Below are 16,680 nucleotides of genomic sequence, written 5' to 3'. Positions count from 1 at the left end.
TGGTCCTCCCAATCTTCAAGACGGTCGGGGCGTCATCATATAGGTCATGTAGGTATCTCACGAACCTCGCCGCAGCCCGGCGCTCTCTGCCGCAACCAGTATAGCATTCCATCTCACTTGGTCAAAGGCCTTGGTTAGATCTATGCTGGCCAGGTAGAGTGGCCTCCTTGTTCTCCTGGCCTCTGCTAAGGCTGTCTGCAGCAGGGTCACTTTGTCGGCGCACCCGTCCACCGGCGTGAATGCGCGTTGCCTGTAGTCCATCTTCAAGTGTCGAACGAGGCGCCTCGCCAATATTCGATGAAATAGTCTGATGATCACTGAGGCAATAGTTATAGGACGAAAGTCCTTGGGGTCACTGGCGTTATGCTTTTTAGGCACAAATATGGTTCGAGCTGTACGCTTCACCACGGGAACTCTGTCCATCAATAGTAGCAGGTTAAGCATCATTCGAAGCGCTGACATGGGCACCGCTCGTAAAAGTCGGGGGTTGAATCCATCCGGTCACGGCGCGGATCCCATTGGCGGCATACAGTCCTTGATTTCAGTTGGTGTAATCATGTACATTGGGTCCATAGTCGTTGCCCGACTGGGGTGACTTGGCAGAGGGGGAGGTACCGGCTGTGTGAAGATTTCCTCCATTGCGTCCAGAAAGGCACGTTCGTCCTCGACTGCAGCGTGAGCGTAACCATCGAGGATCGAACGGGCCAGGTCAGATCGCTTCTCTCTGTACAGCTGTTGTGTTCGAGCGTAGTCCTTTCTCTTCCGTTTCCTCCTACTTAGAGGGCGAAGATGTGTTCCGGCGGGCCCTCTAGCAGAGTTCGAGAGTTGGGGGGCCTCTCAACCACAAAGTCATCACGTAAGTAGTCATTGAGTGCTCCGGACACGTCGAGCCCTGCAGCAGCCTGCCTAGCAATATCGGACAGGCGGGCCACTTGGTAAGCAGCAGGCGCTACACGGTCACCGAGCCTACCCAGCTCCTTCCGTATTACTTCTTCACGAGTGGGTCCCTGGGGCCGCTGTTCATTAGCCGTCGTGGTTTCCGAGGCCGTGGGTTCCTCCAGTGGGTTGGCCGATTCGGGGAAGTCAAGGTCATTCGAGTTCAACCCGTCAGCCTGGTCTTGATGTATGCTGGAACTGCTTTCTTGGGCCATCAGCCTCTCGACCAGGGCCCTGTATCTTTGGGTCTTCCGGTGACACTTCAAGGCTTCAAAGGGGCGATGCGTAAACTTAGCGTGCAGTATCTGATTCAAGTTCGTCGGCACTGCACCGGATCGCCTGATATCGGGCTCCATTTTGGCGAGCCGATATTCTTCTTCATCGTTCCATCGTGGCCTCGCCCGAGCAACTACAATATCTTGACTGTATTCGATGGGATGAGCCGCTTTCCTATGTAGGCCGAGGTCGCTCTTCTTCGAGAAGGATCGCCCGCACTCTGGACATATGAACGGCAGGTTCGCAGATCCCACTTCTCTACTAGGTGAAGCCTCACCCCCTTCTCCATGAATTCTCAGACTGGAGGCACCACTCGCAGAGTGAGTATCTTCTGTGCTGGTGGGGTCCCCAGAAACCCTGCTTCTAGTCTGGGCAGGTTTTCGCATCATTGCATGCGTAGCACCTATGCCTGTAAGGTTCCCAGAAACCCTAGTTCTATTCTGGGGCAATCCTAAAGCCTCGGCATCACCACGAGACTGAGTGCGTCGTGGAGCCCCGTTTACACCTTGCTGAGTAGCACTCTGTACAGCGGCAGTAGGTTTGTGAGCTTCAGGCAGCACGTGCCGTTTAAGACTGGCGTGGACTCTCAGGCCCTTTAGTGTTGTGAAGGATTTTCTGCAGGTGCAAGTGAACAAAGTCCGTACTTCATCTTCCACGGGCCGCGACGGCTGGGCGTCTTGCTCGTTCATGCTAGGAGTGGGCGCCGCTCGGCGACAGCTTCGTCATGAGTTTTCATCATTGTTCGCGCCCAGAAAATTTTCACCGGAGAGGGGTTGGCAGCCCACACTCCGGCAGGTGGTGGGTCATTGCTCCATCAGCTCCCCCGAAGGGTTGTCAGGCTGCACCACGAGAAGGTTGGAGTTGGCCACTTCCGCATGAGAGGTTATGTATTGCGCATCATGGCGGCTTGTAGTAACGACCTCCGACCACACTAACCCGCGGGTTCGGACTCCCGACCCCCAACAGGGTTACAGGCGCGAGCGACGGCGCCCGGTCAAAGGGGGAACGTTCCGTTGGCAGCGGCGAGCCGGAGATCGCACTAGGTCTATGAGACCCAGCCCAAAAAAGAAAGTCATAGTCAAGAAAGAGAGTCATAGTTACTCCCGCCGTTTACCCAGATATAAGCAGATTATTCTTACTTACGCCTATCACTCGTCTTTGAATGGATTGTATTTCAAACACATGGTGGGTATTATATTTGGTCGTCCTCTGTGGCATTTAGCTATTTTTTTTAAATCAATTCTTGCTCAAAGGGGAGCAATACCCAAAACAGAGACTGTACTAAAAGTACAGCCCCCAAAAACTGCATCCCCCCAGGTCCGTGGCCCGCTTCACCGATGGCTACGAACCATCGTCGTCATTTTTCCGAAGATCTTGTAGCAGCGGACCCCTCCTTGTAGTGCGATTACGGTGATTGTCACGATGTCCCGTTTGGTTAGGCCCATATCCAAGAACTGGTCGGCACTTGCTTTAGCCCAAACTCCGCGGAAGGAGAGAGTGATGCTGCCCACAAGGGCCTCGTCCGGCGAATCGCCCCTCGCTGGTTCGGTTATCTCCGGGCGGTCATACTTGAGGACCTTGTGGGCGTGGGCTAACTCCAGCGCAATGCCCGTGTCGACGACCTGTGCGTCCAACACCATGACCTGGCCGTTCCTCTTCGCTACCAGATCGGGTTTGATCGGGTTAAAGCAGATTATTCTTGTGATAACGGAAGACCGACCTTGATAACTGTATCTGAGGGCACCCAACAGAGGGCACCGCCCCGTGTGTTGAGTTGATAAAAGGCTGCGCACTTTGCAATAAACGTTTTTGGTTGTCACCTGCTTTACTGTGTGCGTGTCGTCTCCCTGATGCTCCGCTACCCACGCAAGACTACAACAACTGGCGACGAAGACATTCGGATTCAATTACCTCCAGGTAGGCGAGCACCGCACATCCATTGCTCAATTCAGGCAGTTAAAAGCAAGTAAATAGCAGCGGAGAAAGATGTCGGCCAGGGTAGGAAGATTGCTCGAGTTTGACCAGTCTCACGACAACTTTAACTCCTACATGGAACGATTTGAGCATTATGTGACAGCAAATGATATTTCAGAAGACAAAAAGAAAGCAACGTTCCTCACAGTGATAGGTGCAAAGACATATGAAGTCCTAAAGAACTTAGTCGTTCCGGACGTGCCAGGGAATAAATCCTACCGGGAGCTAAAAGGCCTCTTGGAAGAGCACTATAGTCCAAAACCGTCTATAATTGCAGAACGCTGCAAGTTTAATCGACGTTGCCAGGAAGCGCATGAGAGCGTTGAAGACTTCACATTAGCCCTAAAAGAACTCGCCAGAAAGTGTGAGTTCGATTCGTTTCTGAACGACGCATTGCGTGACAGATTAGTTGCCGGCTTGAAGTGCGAAGAAACGCAAAGAGCACTTTTTGCCATGGACGACTTAACGTTTGAAAAGGCTTGTAAGACGGCACGAGATAAGGAACAGGCCGCAAAACAGACCAGCCAAATGCACCAGCGATTCCCGCCAGACGTGAACATGGTTAGATTAGATAGCACGAAGACAGCGAACGCACAGCGCCAGAGAAAAACTGGTAAAGCACAAAAGTGTTATCGATGCGGTAAATTCCACGACCCAAATCAGTGTTGGTACAAGGAATATCGCTGTTCGTCATGCTCAAAAGTTGGACACTTGAAGAAAATGTGTCGGTGCAGCAACAATCGGCGGAGAAATGTGAAAAAGGTCGATTGTGTAGAAGATAGCGTTGAAACCGAGTCAAGTGATGACGCCTTCATGGTATATTCTGTGACCGCTAAAGCTAAGGGATATAGTGTCATCGTCTCAATCGAGGGACAGCCTGTTTCCATGATAGTAGATACAGGAGCATCTGTATCGATTATGCCAAAGCAACTCTACGAAGAGAGATTCAAAAAGCTGCCGTGCCAGCAAACTGAAGTAGTACTGCGAACCTACGCAGGGGGCAAACTGACAGTCGTCGGAAAGCTTCAGGTCAACGTGCAGTACGAAGGACAGAGCAAAATACTCCCTATCGTTGTCGTTGACGACTGCGGCGAAGACCTCCCATTGCTTCTTGGAAGGGATTGGCTGCAAACACTAAAACTCAACTGGAATGGGTTTCTTCACTACGCATCAAAAGACCCTGCAGTCATCGAGTTGCAAACACTTAAAGACAAATACAGCAGTGTATTTCGTATGTCGCCCGGCGTAGTTCGTAACTTCGAGGCACAGGTCGTGGTCAAAGAAGCTTCGCGACCAGTGTTCTGTAAAGCCAGGGCAGTTCCATTTGCGCTGCGCGAGCAAGTCATCAAGGAGCTTGATTCTTTAGAAAAGGAAGGGATCCTGAAGCGTGTATCTCACAGTGAGTGGGCCACACCACTTGTTTGTGTGCCGAAGAAGGACGGGCAAGGCCTTCGATTATGTGGCGATTACAAAATCACCATAAACCCTGTATTGAAGACGGACCATTACCCGTTGCCACATCCCGAGGAACTATTCGCCAAACTTGTAGGAGGCAACGTGTTTTGCGTGCTGGACCTCGCTGCGGCGTACCAACAAGTAAAGTTGAGTCCGGCGTCGAAGAAACTACTGACTGTCAACACTCCTCTAGGCCTGTTCGAATACCAACGGCTTCCGTTTGGGATATCCAGCGCGCCAGCGATTTTTCAGGCCCTCATGGACCAAGTACTAAAAGACATTCCGAAAGTCGGATGCTATATTGATGACGTGATCATCGCAGGGAAGGACTTGGTCGATTGCAAGAAGACGCTGGAAGAAGTGCTACTGAAACTTCAGGAACACGGTCTAACGATAAAGGAAAAAAAGTGTCAGTTCTTCCGGTCGTCTGTGACGTACCTCGGGCACCAGATCACTAGCCAAGGCATCTTCCCGACAGACACGAAGACGAAGGCAATCGTCAAAGCACCGGAGCCTTGCAACAAGACAGAACTTCAGGCGTACTTGGGCCTACTAAATTTCTACGGAAGATTCCTCAGAAATGTATCTACGGTCGCGGCACCTCTCTACGAGCTCCTAAAAAAAGACCAGCTATGGAGGTGGACACCAGCGTGCAAGAGAGCTTTCGAAGACACAAAACAGCTTCTCGTGAAAAGCAAATGCCTCGTCTACTACGACGTTCGCAAACCGCTTGGACTAATTTGCGACGCGTCAGCCTACGGCGTGGGAGCCATTATTTTCCACATCATGAGCGACGGCAGCGAAAGACCAATCGCCTTTGCGTCCCGCACGTTGACAGCCTCAGAGAAGAACTACGCACAGTGCGAAAAAGAAGCACTTGCTATTATTTTTGGACTCAAACGTTTCCATCGCTACTTATATGGAAGACATTTTGTAATTTATACCGACCACCAACCGTTACTTGGAATTCTCGCGGCAAACAAGGCGATCCCAGCTTTAGCAGCGGCAAGGATACAGCGCTGGGCGCTCACGCTTTCTGCTTACTCATATGATCTGCGATATCGTAAAGGTCAAGACATGCAAGCCGCAGACGCATTATCTCGGCTTCCCCTAGCAAGTCAAAAGTGCGACCCCCCACCAGAATGTCTAGCATTCTTCAACGTCTCCCCAATCACCGCAAAAGATATCGCGGAAGCTACGAAACGTGATAAGATCATCAGTCGTGTCGCGGACTACACGCTGAACGGATGGGCCGCATCGTTTGATGAACAGTATCGACCGTTCTTCGCACGGCGAGACGAATTGTCATTGGAGCAAGGGTGTGTTACTTGGGGGACACGTGTCGTCGTTCCCGAACAGCTTCGGCCAGCGGTTTTAGCCATACTTCACGAGGAGCACCCAGGCATTAGCCGAATGAAAATGTTGGCCAGGAACTTCGTATGGTGGCCAGGTCTCGACAGCCAAGTCGAAGAGCAAGTTCGTAAATGTCGAATCTGTCAGGCTGTTCAAGCTGGCGTGCCGACAGTTCCGCATCAGCCATGGACATACCCAGCCAGGATTTGGCAAAGGATTCATCTAGATTTCGCAACACACACTTCGGTCAACCTTTTAGTTGTCATCGACTCGTATTCAAAATGGGTCGAGGTTTTTAGCATGAAGTCGACCACTACCACAGCAACAATTGCAAGGCTACGGAAGCTTTTCTCAGCCTACGGCTATCCTGAAGAAATTGTAAGTGATAATGGACCACAATTTACCTCGCAAGAGTTTCAAGCATACATGCAAACTCACGGGGTGAAACACACCAAGACGCCACCATACCACCCGTCATCTAACGGTGCCGCGGAGCGCCTGGTACAGACGACAAAGAAGACACTACGAAAGCAAGTCCTTCAGGACCACAACTCTGGTCAGGTTAGACCAATCTCTGAACGTATCGACAGCTTCCTCATGGCGTACAGGAATACGCCGTCTACAGTAACTGGTAAGACACCAGCCGAACTTTTTCTAAAACGTACACCACGTACTATATTATCGCTACTTAAACCAAGCTTCCTAGATGATATGCGCAACAATCAAGGCATTGATCACCAGAAAAGTTTGCATCGCCGCAAGCCCAGATTGTTCAGTGAGGGACAACCAGTCTACGTTAAGACCGTACGAGGAGAAGGTATCGCCTGGGAAGAAGGGACAATTGTGAGTGTGGTTAGCCCTGTGACGTTTGTGGTGAACGTAAACGAACAGGACCGGTTTGTGCATAGTGATCATCTGCGATGTCGATCAGTGTTTCCAGAGACCTTTGCGAAGCATAAGGTGCCAGTGACAAGTACCAGGGCTCCGAGTCCATCTGCCCAGCAGCCGCCGGATGTAGCTGACATTCACCGTCGCGATATTCCGTCTATCCCGCCTCCGGACAAGCAGGCTGCGACCCCGGAAAAGACCCGGAACCCCTCCACTCCGCGTTCTCAGAGGTCACCCAGTGGACAGCCTGCAACGCAAGACGCTGGGAACGATCAACTTGGATTCCCCTCCACATCAGCTACGACGCCGCAACACGAGACACCAGTCATCCGCACAAGTTCCCGCGTTTCAAGACTTCCCGACCGCTACCAAGCACCAGACTTCAGAAAATGAAAAATGTATGTCAGTACATGCTCATGTATTTACTAGTTATGTTTGATGCCTCAAAAGTAAGGGGGAAGGAATGTGATAACGGAAGACCGACCTTGATAACTGTATCTGAGGGCACCCAACAGAGGGCACCGCCCCGTGTGTTGAGTTGATAAAAGGCTGCGCACTTTGCAATAAACGTTTTTGGTTGTCACCTGCTTTACTGTGTGCGTGTCGTCTCCCTGATGCTCCGCTACCCACGCAAGACTACAACAATTCTTACTTCCGCCTATCACTCGTCTTTGAATGGATTGTATTTCAAACACATGGTGGGTATTATATTTGGTCGTCCTCTGTGGCATTTAGCTATTTTTTTTATTAATTCCTTCTTTACAGGGAAGAAGTACCCGTACAAACCGCTGCTAAAAATAAATGACAAAAGCAGCTAAGTCCGCGTGCGTTGGGGGTCCGCACCTAAATCATCGGTGCGTAAACACCGCAGTCATTCGCCCAAATATCTTATAACATCGGACACCTCCTTGCAATGTCATGATAGCTATAGTTGAAATGTCTCGCTTGCGGAGTCCCAAGTCCAGGAGGATGTCCGCGCTGGCTTTGGCCCATATGCCTCTGAAAGAGAGAGTTACGTTGGAGACTAGTGGATCCGGGCCCCTGCTGCATACCTGGTCCCATAGGTCGCGGCCGCTGTATTTTAGAGTCTTGTGGCCGTGGGCCAGTTCAAGGGCTATTCCAGTGCCCACAATCTGGACATCCAGGATGACCGTTTGTTCGTCTCTCGAGGCAACGATGTCGGGCTTCAGGACCCCCGCATTCACTCGGTAAGAGGACTCCACCACCACATTCCATCCGACTTCCTTCAGCTTCTTCGCCACATACTTCACAACATTATCGTGACGGCGGGTTCTGCAGCACATGAGCTAACGTTTCGTCTGACCGACAGCCCGCCCTGCACACACGCTCGGATGGTAGACCCCGTCCAGGTCGGGTTCTACAGGGTAATGCATTGATCCTTAGTTTCATGGCGTCGATATATTGTCGACCCTGCATTACCCGTGTTCCTTCCCCGATCCAACTGTGGGCGTGCGGTACAAGTGAGGCGTCCTCCAGGGCCTTCCCATCGTTCGAGGAGTAGAGTCTTTTGGCCCAGTACTTCGTGATTGCCATAGGTGATCGGAGAACGCGGCCCTCATGGGTTGAGCCCGCCTGAGCTCTCTCAAGCATGGCCGTCATGTAAGTCATCGTCAGTGCCTGCCTCACTACCGGGTGAGTGGAGTTCCTCAGGCCAATCAGTCGGGCCCTCTGCATCGTTGGCACGTTAATCCTGAATGAAGGGATTCCAAGACCGCCATGGGATACTGGCGTATGGAAAAAGGGTGTTGGCGTGTCGTGGGGCAACCTGAGCCACCGCCGGACTGCACTCCTCACGTTGATGTCAAGTCGATCCAGGATTATCCGTGTCCAATGGCCCAGTACTAGTCGATGATATAATCTCGGAATTAAGTAGTACCTCAACACCACTAGCCGTTGTTGGGGTTTGAGGGGGGCACGCTGGATGCGCAGAAGAAGATCTTCCATATCATGCACAGGTGGCACTGGACGTCCAGTCGGGGAGAACGGCACTCCCAGGTAACGCCAGTTGAAGTCCGGCCCAACGGCAGGGATACGATTTGTTCCAATCCGGAAGACTGATGATGTATCGACCTTAGTCTTTTTATCCTTCCCGGAGTAGAATGCGGAGACTGTAAAGGACTTCGACGCGTTTATCTCTAGGCCTCTCTCGGAAAGGTAATTCGCAGCTTCATTCAGGCGGTGTTGCAACCCTGCAGCAGATGATGCGACGATGATCAAATCATCTGCGAACGCCATCGCGTCTAGCGGCGTGTCTCCGATGTTGAATCCGACGCCGTCGTTACCCCTCTTCAAGAAGCCATCCAGTACTAGATTAAATAGTATCGGTGACAGCGGGTCGCCTTGGCGCACACCAGTGGTTGGATTGATCAACCGCGAGGAAGTTCCTATACGTAGCAAAGTGGGGGCGTCCCTATAAAGTTCACGCAGATACAACACAAAGTCCTCCGAAAGCCCAGCTTCAGTGGCGGCCGCGAAAATAGCGTCCCGACTCACACGGTCAAATGCCTTGGTTAAGTCTGTGATAGTCAGGAACAGAGACCTCCCAGAGATCTTGGCCTCGTTCAATATTGTTCTAAGGAGAATGATGTTCTCTGCGCATCCGTCCGATGGTGTAAATGCACCCTGCCTAAAGTCCAGAGCAAGGTGCGCCGTCAATCGCTTGGCTAAGACTCGGTGAAACAGACGTAGAATAACTGATGCTATGGTGATCGGCCGGAAATCTTGAGGTGAAGAGGCATCCGGCTTCTTCGGTACAAGTGTTGTACGCGCATTGCGTAGGCAAGTAGGTACTGTACCCGCAATCGCCAGTAAGTAAAGCAGATTATTCTTACTTCCGCCTATCACTCGTCTTTGAATGGATTGTATTTCAAACACATGGTGGGTATTATATTTGGTCGTCCTCTGTGGCATTTAGCTATTTTTTTAATCAATTCTCGCTCAAGGGGAGCAATACCCTTACACAGTGTTGTAACCAACACCGGGAACTGTCAACCCCCAGTGTCGACGCCCGCTTCACCGGTGGCTATTAACCACCGTGGTCATACGACCAAAAATCTTATAACTGCGGACCCCGCCTTGAAGCGCAATAATGGTGATCGTCGCAATGTCTTCTCTTGTGAGGCCCATATCCATCAGTTGGTCCGCACTTGCCTTAGCCCAGACCCCTCGAAAGGATAGTGTAACACTGATGACACAGGATGTAGTCTGGTCCGCCGGCAGGGCACCACGCGCTTGATCCACAATGTCTGGTCGATTGTACTTCAACTGTTTGTGCGCGTGTGCCAACTCCAGAGCAATACCCGTGCCGACGACCTGTGCATCCAATATGACGACTTGTCCTTCCTTTTTGGCCACCAGGTCCGGCTTCAGGGAACCCTCAGGAACTCGGAAGATGGGCTCCACAACCGTTGTCCAACCTTTCTCCTGCAAGCGTCGGCTCACGAACCTCACAACATTGTCGTGGCGTCTGGTCCTCGCCCAGTGTGTTCGGTGGCATGTTTGCAAAATGTGGGCCATGGTTTCGTCGGATCTGCAGCCCGCTCTGCAAGTTCGCTCGCCATCGACACCTCTCCCGGACCTCGTGCGGCATGGCAGGGCATTTATCCGCAATTTCACGGTATCTATAAACTGGCGTCCCGGCAGGAGTCTGGTGCCCTCTCCAATCCACTTGTGGGCGAAAGGAACGAGTCCAGCATCCGCCAGCGACTTGCCGTCGTTGGAGGCATATAACACTGCTGCCCAGTGCTTCTTCACGGCCGTCATCGTAGCCAATAGCCTCCCCCCATGATAGGAGGCTGTCTTCGCTTTATGAAGCAGCTGGGCCATCGAGGGACATCGCATTGCCTCGCGGACGACGGGACTAGATGACATCACAAACTTCTTGAGCCGCAGACGCTGCTGACCGGCACATTGACGCGTAGGGAGGGTATTCCCAGTCCCCCGCCGGGATTGGGGCATGCAGATATGCCACTGGCGTGTCATGTGGAAGGTAGAGCCAACGACGCACGGCATTACGAATCGTGACGTCCAGTCTTCGGAGTAGCTGAACAGTCCACCTTCCCAGAACAAGGCGGTGGTGGATTCTAGGTAGCATGTAGTATCTAAGTACCAGCAATCGCTGTTGAGGCCTTAATGGAGCTTTCTGGATTCTCCTTAACCAGGTATCGACCTCTTCCAGGGCTGGACGTGGACGTCCTGAGGCTGCAAACGTGACGCCCAAGTAGCGCCAGACAAAGTCTGGTGGTGCTGCGGGAACTGGAACCCCCAGGACTTGGAAGGTGCTTTCTGTAGATATCTTGACCTTTTTATCCTTCCTGATGCGACCATTGACACGGTGAAAGTCTTGGTGGTGTTGACCTGGAGACCTCTACGATGAAGATAACTCGTGACCTCGTCCAACCGATGCTGTAGTCCGGACGGAGATGACGCCACTAGCACGAGGTCATCGGCAAAGGCCATGACGTCGAGGGATCGCTCCCCCACGCCAAAGCCGATGCCGGGCGCTATAGATGAGAGGTAGCCGTCCAGGACCAAGTTGAAGAGGACTGGCGATAGACGGTCTCCCTGTCGAACACCGGTCGTTGGCCGCACCAGTCGCTGGGCTCCCCCAGCGCTTAGGAGGGTTGGGGCATCCTCATAAAGGTCCACGAGGTATCCCAGAAAGTCTTCAGACAATCCAGCGGCTTTAGCGGCGTCACAGATGGCTGCCCGCGAAACCTTGTCAAAGGCCTTGGCCAGGTCCACCACCGCGAGGAAGAGAGATCTTCTTTCCATACGGGCCTGAGCCAGGGCCGTGGTGAGCAGCATAACATTCTCGCCGCAGCCGTCCACCGGAAGAAAAGCTCTCTGGCGGTAGTTGAATTTGAGGTGAGCTGTTAACCTCCGCGCCAGGATGCGGTGAAACAGTCGCAGGACTACTGACGCCACAGTGATGGGCCGGAAGTCCCCAGGGCTCCGCGCGTCCGGCTTCTTCGGAATGAAGACAGTCCTCGCATTGCGGAGGGAAGTCGGGATCTTGGACTGCAACATGATGAGATTAAGCAGAACCCTGAGGACAACCGACGGCACCGACCGGAGACATCGTGACGTAAACCCATCGGGTCCCGCTGCCGATCCAAGGGGCGGCATATTACATTTGATGTCCTGCGCCGTGATCACATAAAAGGGATAAATCTTCTCAGTGGGAGCAGGACGAGGCTCAGGAACGGGTCGTGGTGGTGATCCGGTCATAATATGTTCCCAGGCGTCCAAAAAGGCCGGGCCATCCTCGACTGCAGCCGTAGCGTAACCATCGAGGATGGCCTTAGCGCAGTCCGACTGTCGCCTCCGGAACAAATCTTGTGTCTTGGCATAGAAGGCCCTCTTCTGCTTGCGCTTACTTAGAGGACGAGTGATTTGACGATGCTGATGATCCTTTCCTCCAACTTCTGGCCTGGATCCAGGCCCACAACCAGTGGCGGGAGGTGTCAGGGAGACGAAAACGTCCCGGATGTAGTCATTGAGAGGCATAGAGACATCGGCACCTTGTCTGGCTTGGTTCGCTATATCGAACAGCCGATCTGCTTCGAAGGTGGACGGGGGCGGACGACTAACCATCTTCTCGATCTCCGGAGAATAGCCTCCCTTCTTGATAACTGTGCACGAAGATTCATGCCAGGGGAGGGCGGAGGAACGTCTTGGACCCGTCGATCGCTGTCCTGGGGGACTGTAGAGGGAGCAGCCAGGAAGCCCCTGACCAGTTCTTTGTAGGCTTCCCCACGCCTATGCTATTTGATGGCATCTAGAGATCGCCCAGGAAACAAAGCGTGAAGTTCCGCATTCAGCGAGTGAGGCTCCTCAGGTCCTCTTCTAAGGTTGGCTTCTGCACGTGCAAGTAGCAGGTCCTCCTCCTTGGACCAACGTGGGTGGACTCGTTGTACGTTGATTCCGGCGTGGTACTGCACCGGGTGTCGAGATTTACAGTACAGCCCTTGTCCACTCTTTGTCCCAAAGGCAGCATCACAGTAAGTGCACTGATGAAGGCCAGACACAGAGGCAGACGCTCTAGGCGATGATGACCTGGCAGAAGGGCTAGACACAGGAACAGTTGGTCTAGATGATGATGACCGGGCAGGAATTGAACTAGTAGACCCGAAGATGGCAAAGGGTGACCAGGACAGGCACCCGGGTCTTCAGCAGCAGCATGGACGGAGGCACCAGAACCCGGCGTCCCAGATATAGGTGCTGCAGCAAGCAGGACCACAACTCTAAGGAGTGCAGAGGGCCGGATCACTGCGTCAACTGCGCAGGTGACCACCCTTCATACTCTAGGTCTTGTCCAAAGTGGAAGTTTGAGAAAGAGGTGATGCACATCAAAGTCACACAGAAACTAAGTTATCCAGAAGCCAGGAAGAAGGCATCTCCGTTCCAGTTCCAGAAATCATTTTCATCTGTCGTTAAAGAGAAACCAAAGATGATCTCATGCGCAACACAGACAGAGAATACAACACAAAGTGAAGAAACATGTACACCTCTCTCTGAAACACCACCTCCTGTAACTGTAACCACAGCTTCCCAACCCTCTTCTGTGGCGTCACTCTCACAGGCGCCACTTTCCTCATCGCAAACCGTGGAGGCAAGCTCCATGGAATGCGATGATGACACGAGCTCGCAAGGCTCGTTCGCGAGCGTGAGCTCACAATCTCAAAGAAAGCCTAAGAGCAGTATTTCGGGGAGTGGCTCACTCCCCGATATATCGCCCAAAGAACTCGCGGCTGCGCGGAAAAAAACTCCGAGACAGCCCCCAAAGAAGAAATAATGAAAGTTTCTTTACACCATAGGTCTCTTCCCTATGACGGAAACGCCTCTTGTGCACACGTTTCTCATTTTCAATATTATGGCGATCCTTCAATGGAATTGTCGAGGGCTTCTCACTAATATTGATGATGTCAATGATCTTTCGGACAAGTATGACACACTCTGTTTTGCACTACAAGAGACTTATTTGAATCCACATCGAACACATACACTACGGAGATGGAACTTGTTCCGAAACGATCGGGTTGATGCAACACGTACATCTGGAGGTGTTGCTATCCTCACATCAAAAACCCTCCCTGCAAAGCACCTTCCACTAAAAACAGCACTCGAGGCAGTTGCCGTTCAAATATGTCTTCAAGGGGTCATAACTGTATGTTCCGTATACCTGCCACCATCAGCTGTGGTTGCTCAGAACACTCTCGAATCTTTAACTGACGTACTCCCGCCGCCTTTCCTCTTACTGGGAGATTTTAATGCCCATAACTGTTTATGGGGCAGCTCGAGAGTCGACCGGCGAGGAAAAATGCTGGAAAACGTATTACTCTCTAGGTCTATCTGCCTTCTAAACAGAGGAAGTCCTACGTATGTAAGCAGCGCTAACCAATCTTTCTCTGCCATCAACCTCTCCTTGTGCAGCCCATCAATGTTTCAAACCATTGACTGGACAGTAGAGCAGAATCCTCGGGGTAGCGACCACTTCCCGGTTGTCATGAAACTGCATAATACCACAAATACCTTAGGTACACGTCCACCTCGGTGGAAACTGTCACAGGCCGATTGGACTCTCTTCAAGGAGAAGGCCAATATCCTAACATCTTTCCAAGGTTTAAGTATAGAAGATGCCAATAATCTTGTTACTGACACTATTATAAATGCCGCCCAACAGTCAATCCCATAAACATCCGGTCGACTCCTTAAGCGCTCCAAGCCTTGGTGGACGAGCGACTGTGAAACTACACGCAAAGAACAAAATCGGGCGTGGGGAGTCTTTCGAAGGGACCCCACTACTCCAAACTTAGTGGCATTCAGGAAAGCACGTGCAAAAGCACGCTGGACACGAAGACAGGCGAAAAAAGAATCTTGGAAAAATTTGTGTATTCTTTAAATTGTAACGCTCCCTCAAAACTTATTTGGGACAGGCTAAGGAAAATCAAAGGAGACTACACAAGTTTCTCTGTCCCATTACTGCAGGTAAATGGCGTAGTTTGTCAGAGTTTGGGAGAGCAGGCCAATGCCCTTGGGGAGCATATGCAACATGTATCCAGCTCAGCTCACTACAGCAGTGATTTTTCGAAAATAAAATCATCTGCTGAGAAACAGACGATTTCAAGCGAGGGCGGTGACAAGTATGCATACAATTCATTCTTTACAATGACTGAGCTACAAAGGGCTCTGTCATCCAGTAAAGTTACAGCACCAGGTCCCGATCGTGTTTCCTACTCCATGATCCAGCACTTATCTTCCACATCTTTAGGATCCCTTCTTGATTTCTTTAATCTTGTCTGGCGAGAGGGTTGTCTTCCGTCTGGCTGGAAGGTGGCAACCGTTGTTCCATTGCTAAAACCTGGAAAAGACCCCTCAAACCCTTCCAGCTATCGACCCATAGCGCTCACAAGTTGTCTAGGGAAAACTTTTGAGCGCATAGTGAATGATCGCCTGATGTATTTCCTTGAAGAAAATAAATGTCTCGATAAATTCCAGAGTGGCTTCAGAGCTGCGTGCTCGACAACAGATCACCTGCTCCGGCTAGAGACTGCCATCAGAGAAGCATTTGTCCGAAGGCAGCATTGTGTGTCCGTATTTTTCGACATCGAAAAGGCTTACGACACTGCCTGGCGGTATGGTATTCTGCAGGACCTGCACACTCTGGGAATAAGCGGCCGCATGTTTCGCAGCATTGCCAATTTCCTTCAAGGACGGTTATTTCGGGTCCAGCTTGGATCGACACTTTCTCGCCCATTCATACAAGAGAACGGTGTACCGCAAGGATCCGTCCTAAGTGTGACTCTTTTCATTGTAAAGATGAACTCCATAGCAAGTGCCATTCCTCCTTCAGTCAGGTATTCACTGTATGTAGATGACGTTCAGATTTCTTGTTCCTCTTCCAGCGTTGCTAGGTGCGAACGTCAACTCCAACTCACAATTAACAAGTTGGTCAAATGGTCGCACGAAAATGGTTTCAAGTTTTCTCCGGAAAAGACAGTATGCGTCTCTTTCTCTAGGGTACGGGGAGTGTTTCCCGAACCAACACTTAAAATGGGCAGCCACGACATTAACGTAAAGCCTGAGCATAAATTCCTTGGACTTATATTTGACCGGAAATTGACTTTTCTTCCTCACCTCAAACACCTCAAGGTAAAGGCCATTAAATATCTAAATCTTCTGAAGGTGCTTTCTCACCGGTCCTGGGGAGCAGATCGTGATACACTCAAGAAGATCTACGTCTCCACTGTTCGTTCCAAATTGGATTATGGGTGTGCTGTGTATGGTTCAGCACGGCCATCTACACTCAAAATCCTCGATCCAATACACCACCAAGGACTGCGTTTAGTACTCGGAGCATTCAGAACTTCTCCGATACAAAGTCTATACATAGAAGCGAATCAGTGGTCTTTAGAGAGACGTAGGTTTTACCTCGCTGCTTCATATGCACTTAGAATCAGGGGTCACCCCGAGAACCCAGCATATCAATGTGTGAAAGATACACAATTCAGACAGCACTTCTTGAACAGACCTTCAGCCGTGCCTTCTTTTAGCGTTAGAATGTCACAAGCAGTCGAACACTATGGCTTTCCAGAATACAACTCTATGATTCTTGAGACAACTGAGAAAATCCCTCCATGGCAGCCCCCTCCAAAATGCAACGTATCCCTTTCCAGATACAACAAGCGTGATGCTGCTAACAGTGTACTCCAGCAGGAATTTGAGGTGTTAAAGGATAGCTTTGGCAGCCATGTAGAGTTGTACACTGATGGCTCA

At 51.3% G+C, this 16,680-nt stretch overlaps 1 protein-coding gene across 1 annotated transcript; it reads left to right on the top strand.

Moving 5' to 3' along the window:
* The first annotated feature begins 3,038 nt into the window (after positions 1 to 3,038).
* Positions 3,039 to 7,275, top strand: LOC135373393 (uncharacterized protein K02A2.6-like). Its single transcript, XM_064606604.1, has one exon. The coding sequence runs from the start codon at positions 3,199 to 3,201 to the stop codon at positions 7,273 to 7,275; it is 4,077 nt and encodes a 1,358-aa protein (XP_064462674.1). The 5' UTR covers positions 3,039 to 3,198.
* The last annotated feature ends 9,405 nt before the right edge of the window (positions 7,276 to 16,680 follow it).

Source organism: Ornithodoros turicata, unplaced genomic scaffold (genome assembly GCF_037126465.1).
Source record: "Ornithodoros turicata isolate Travis unplaced genomic scaffold, ASM3712646v1 Chromosome24, whole genome shotgun sequence".
NCBI lineage: Eukaryota > Metazoa > Arthropoda > Arachnida > Ixodida > Argasidae > Ornithodoros > Ornithodoros turicata.
This window is presented reverse-complemented; position numbering and strand designations above follow the sequence as displayed.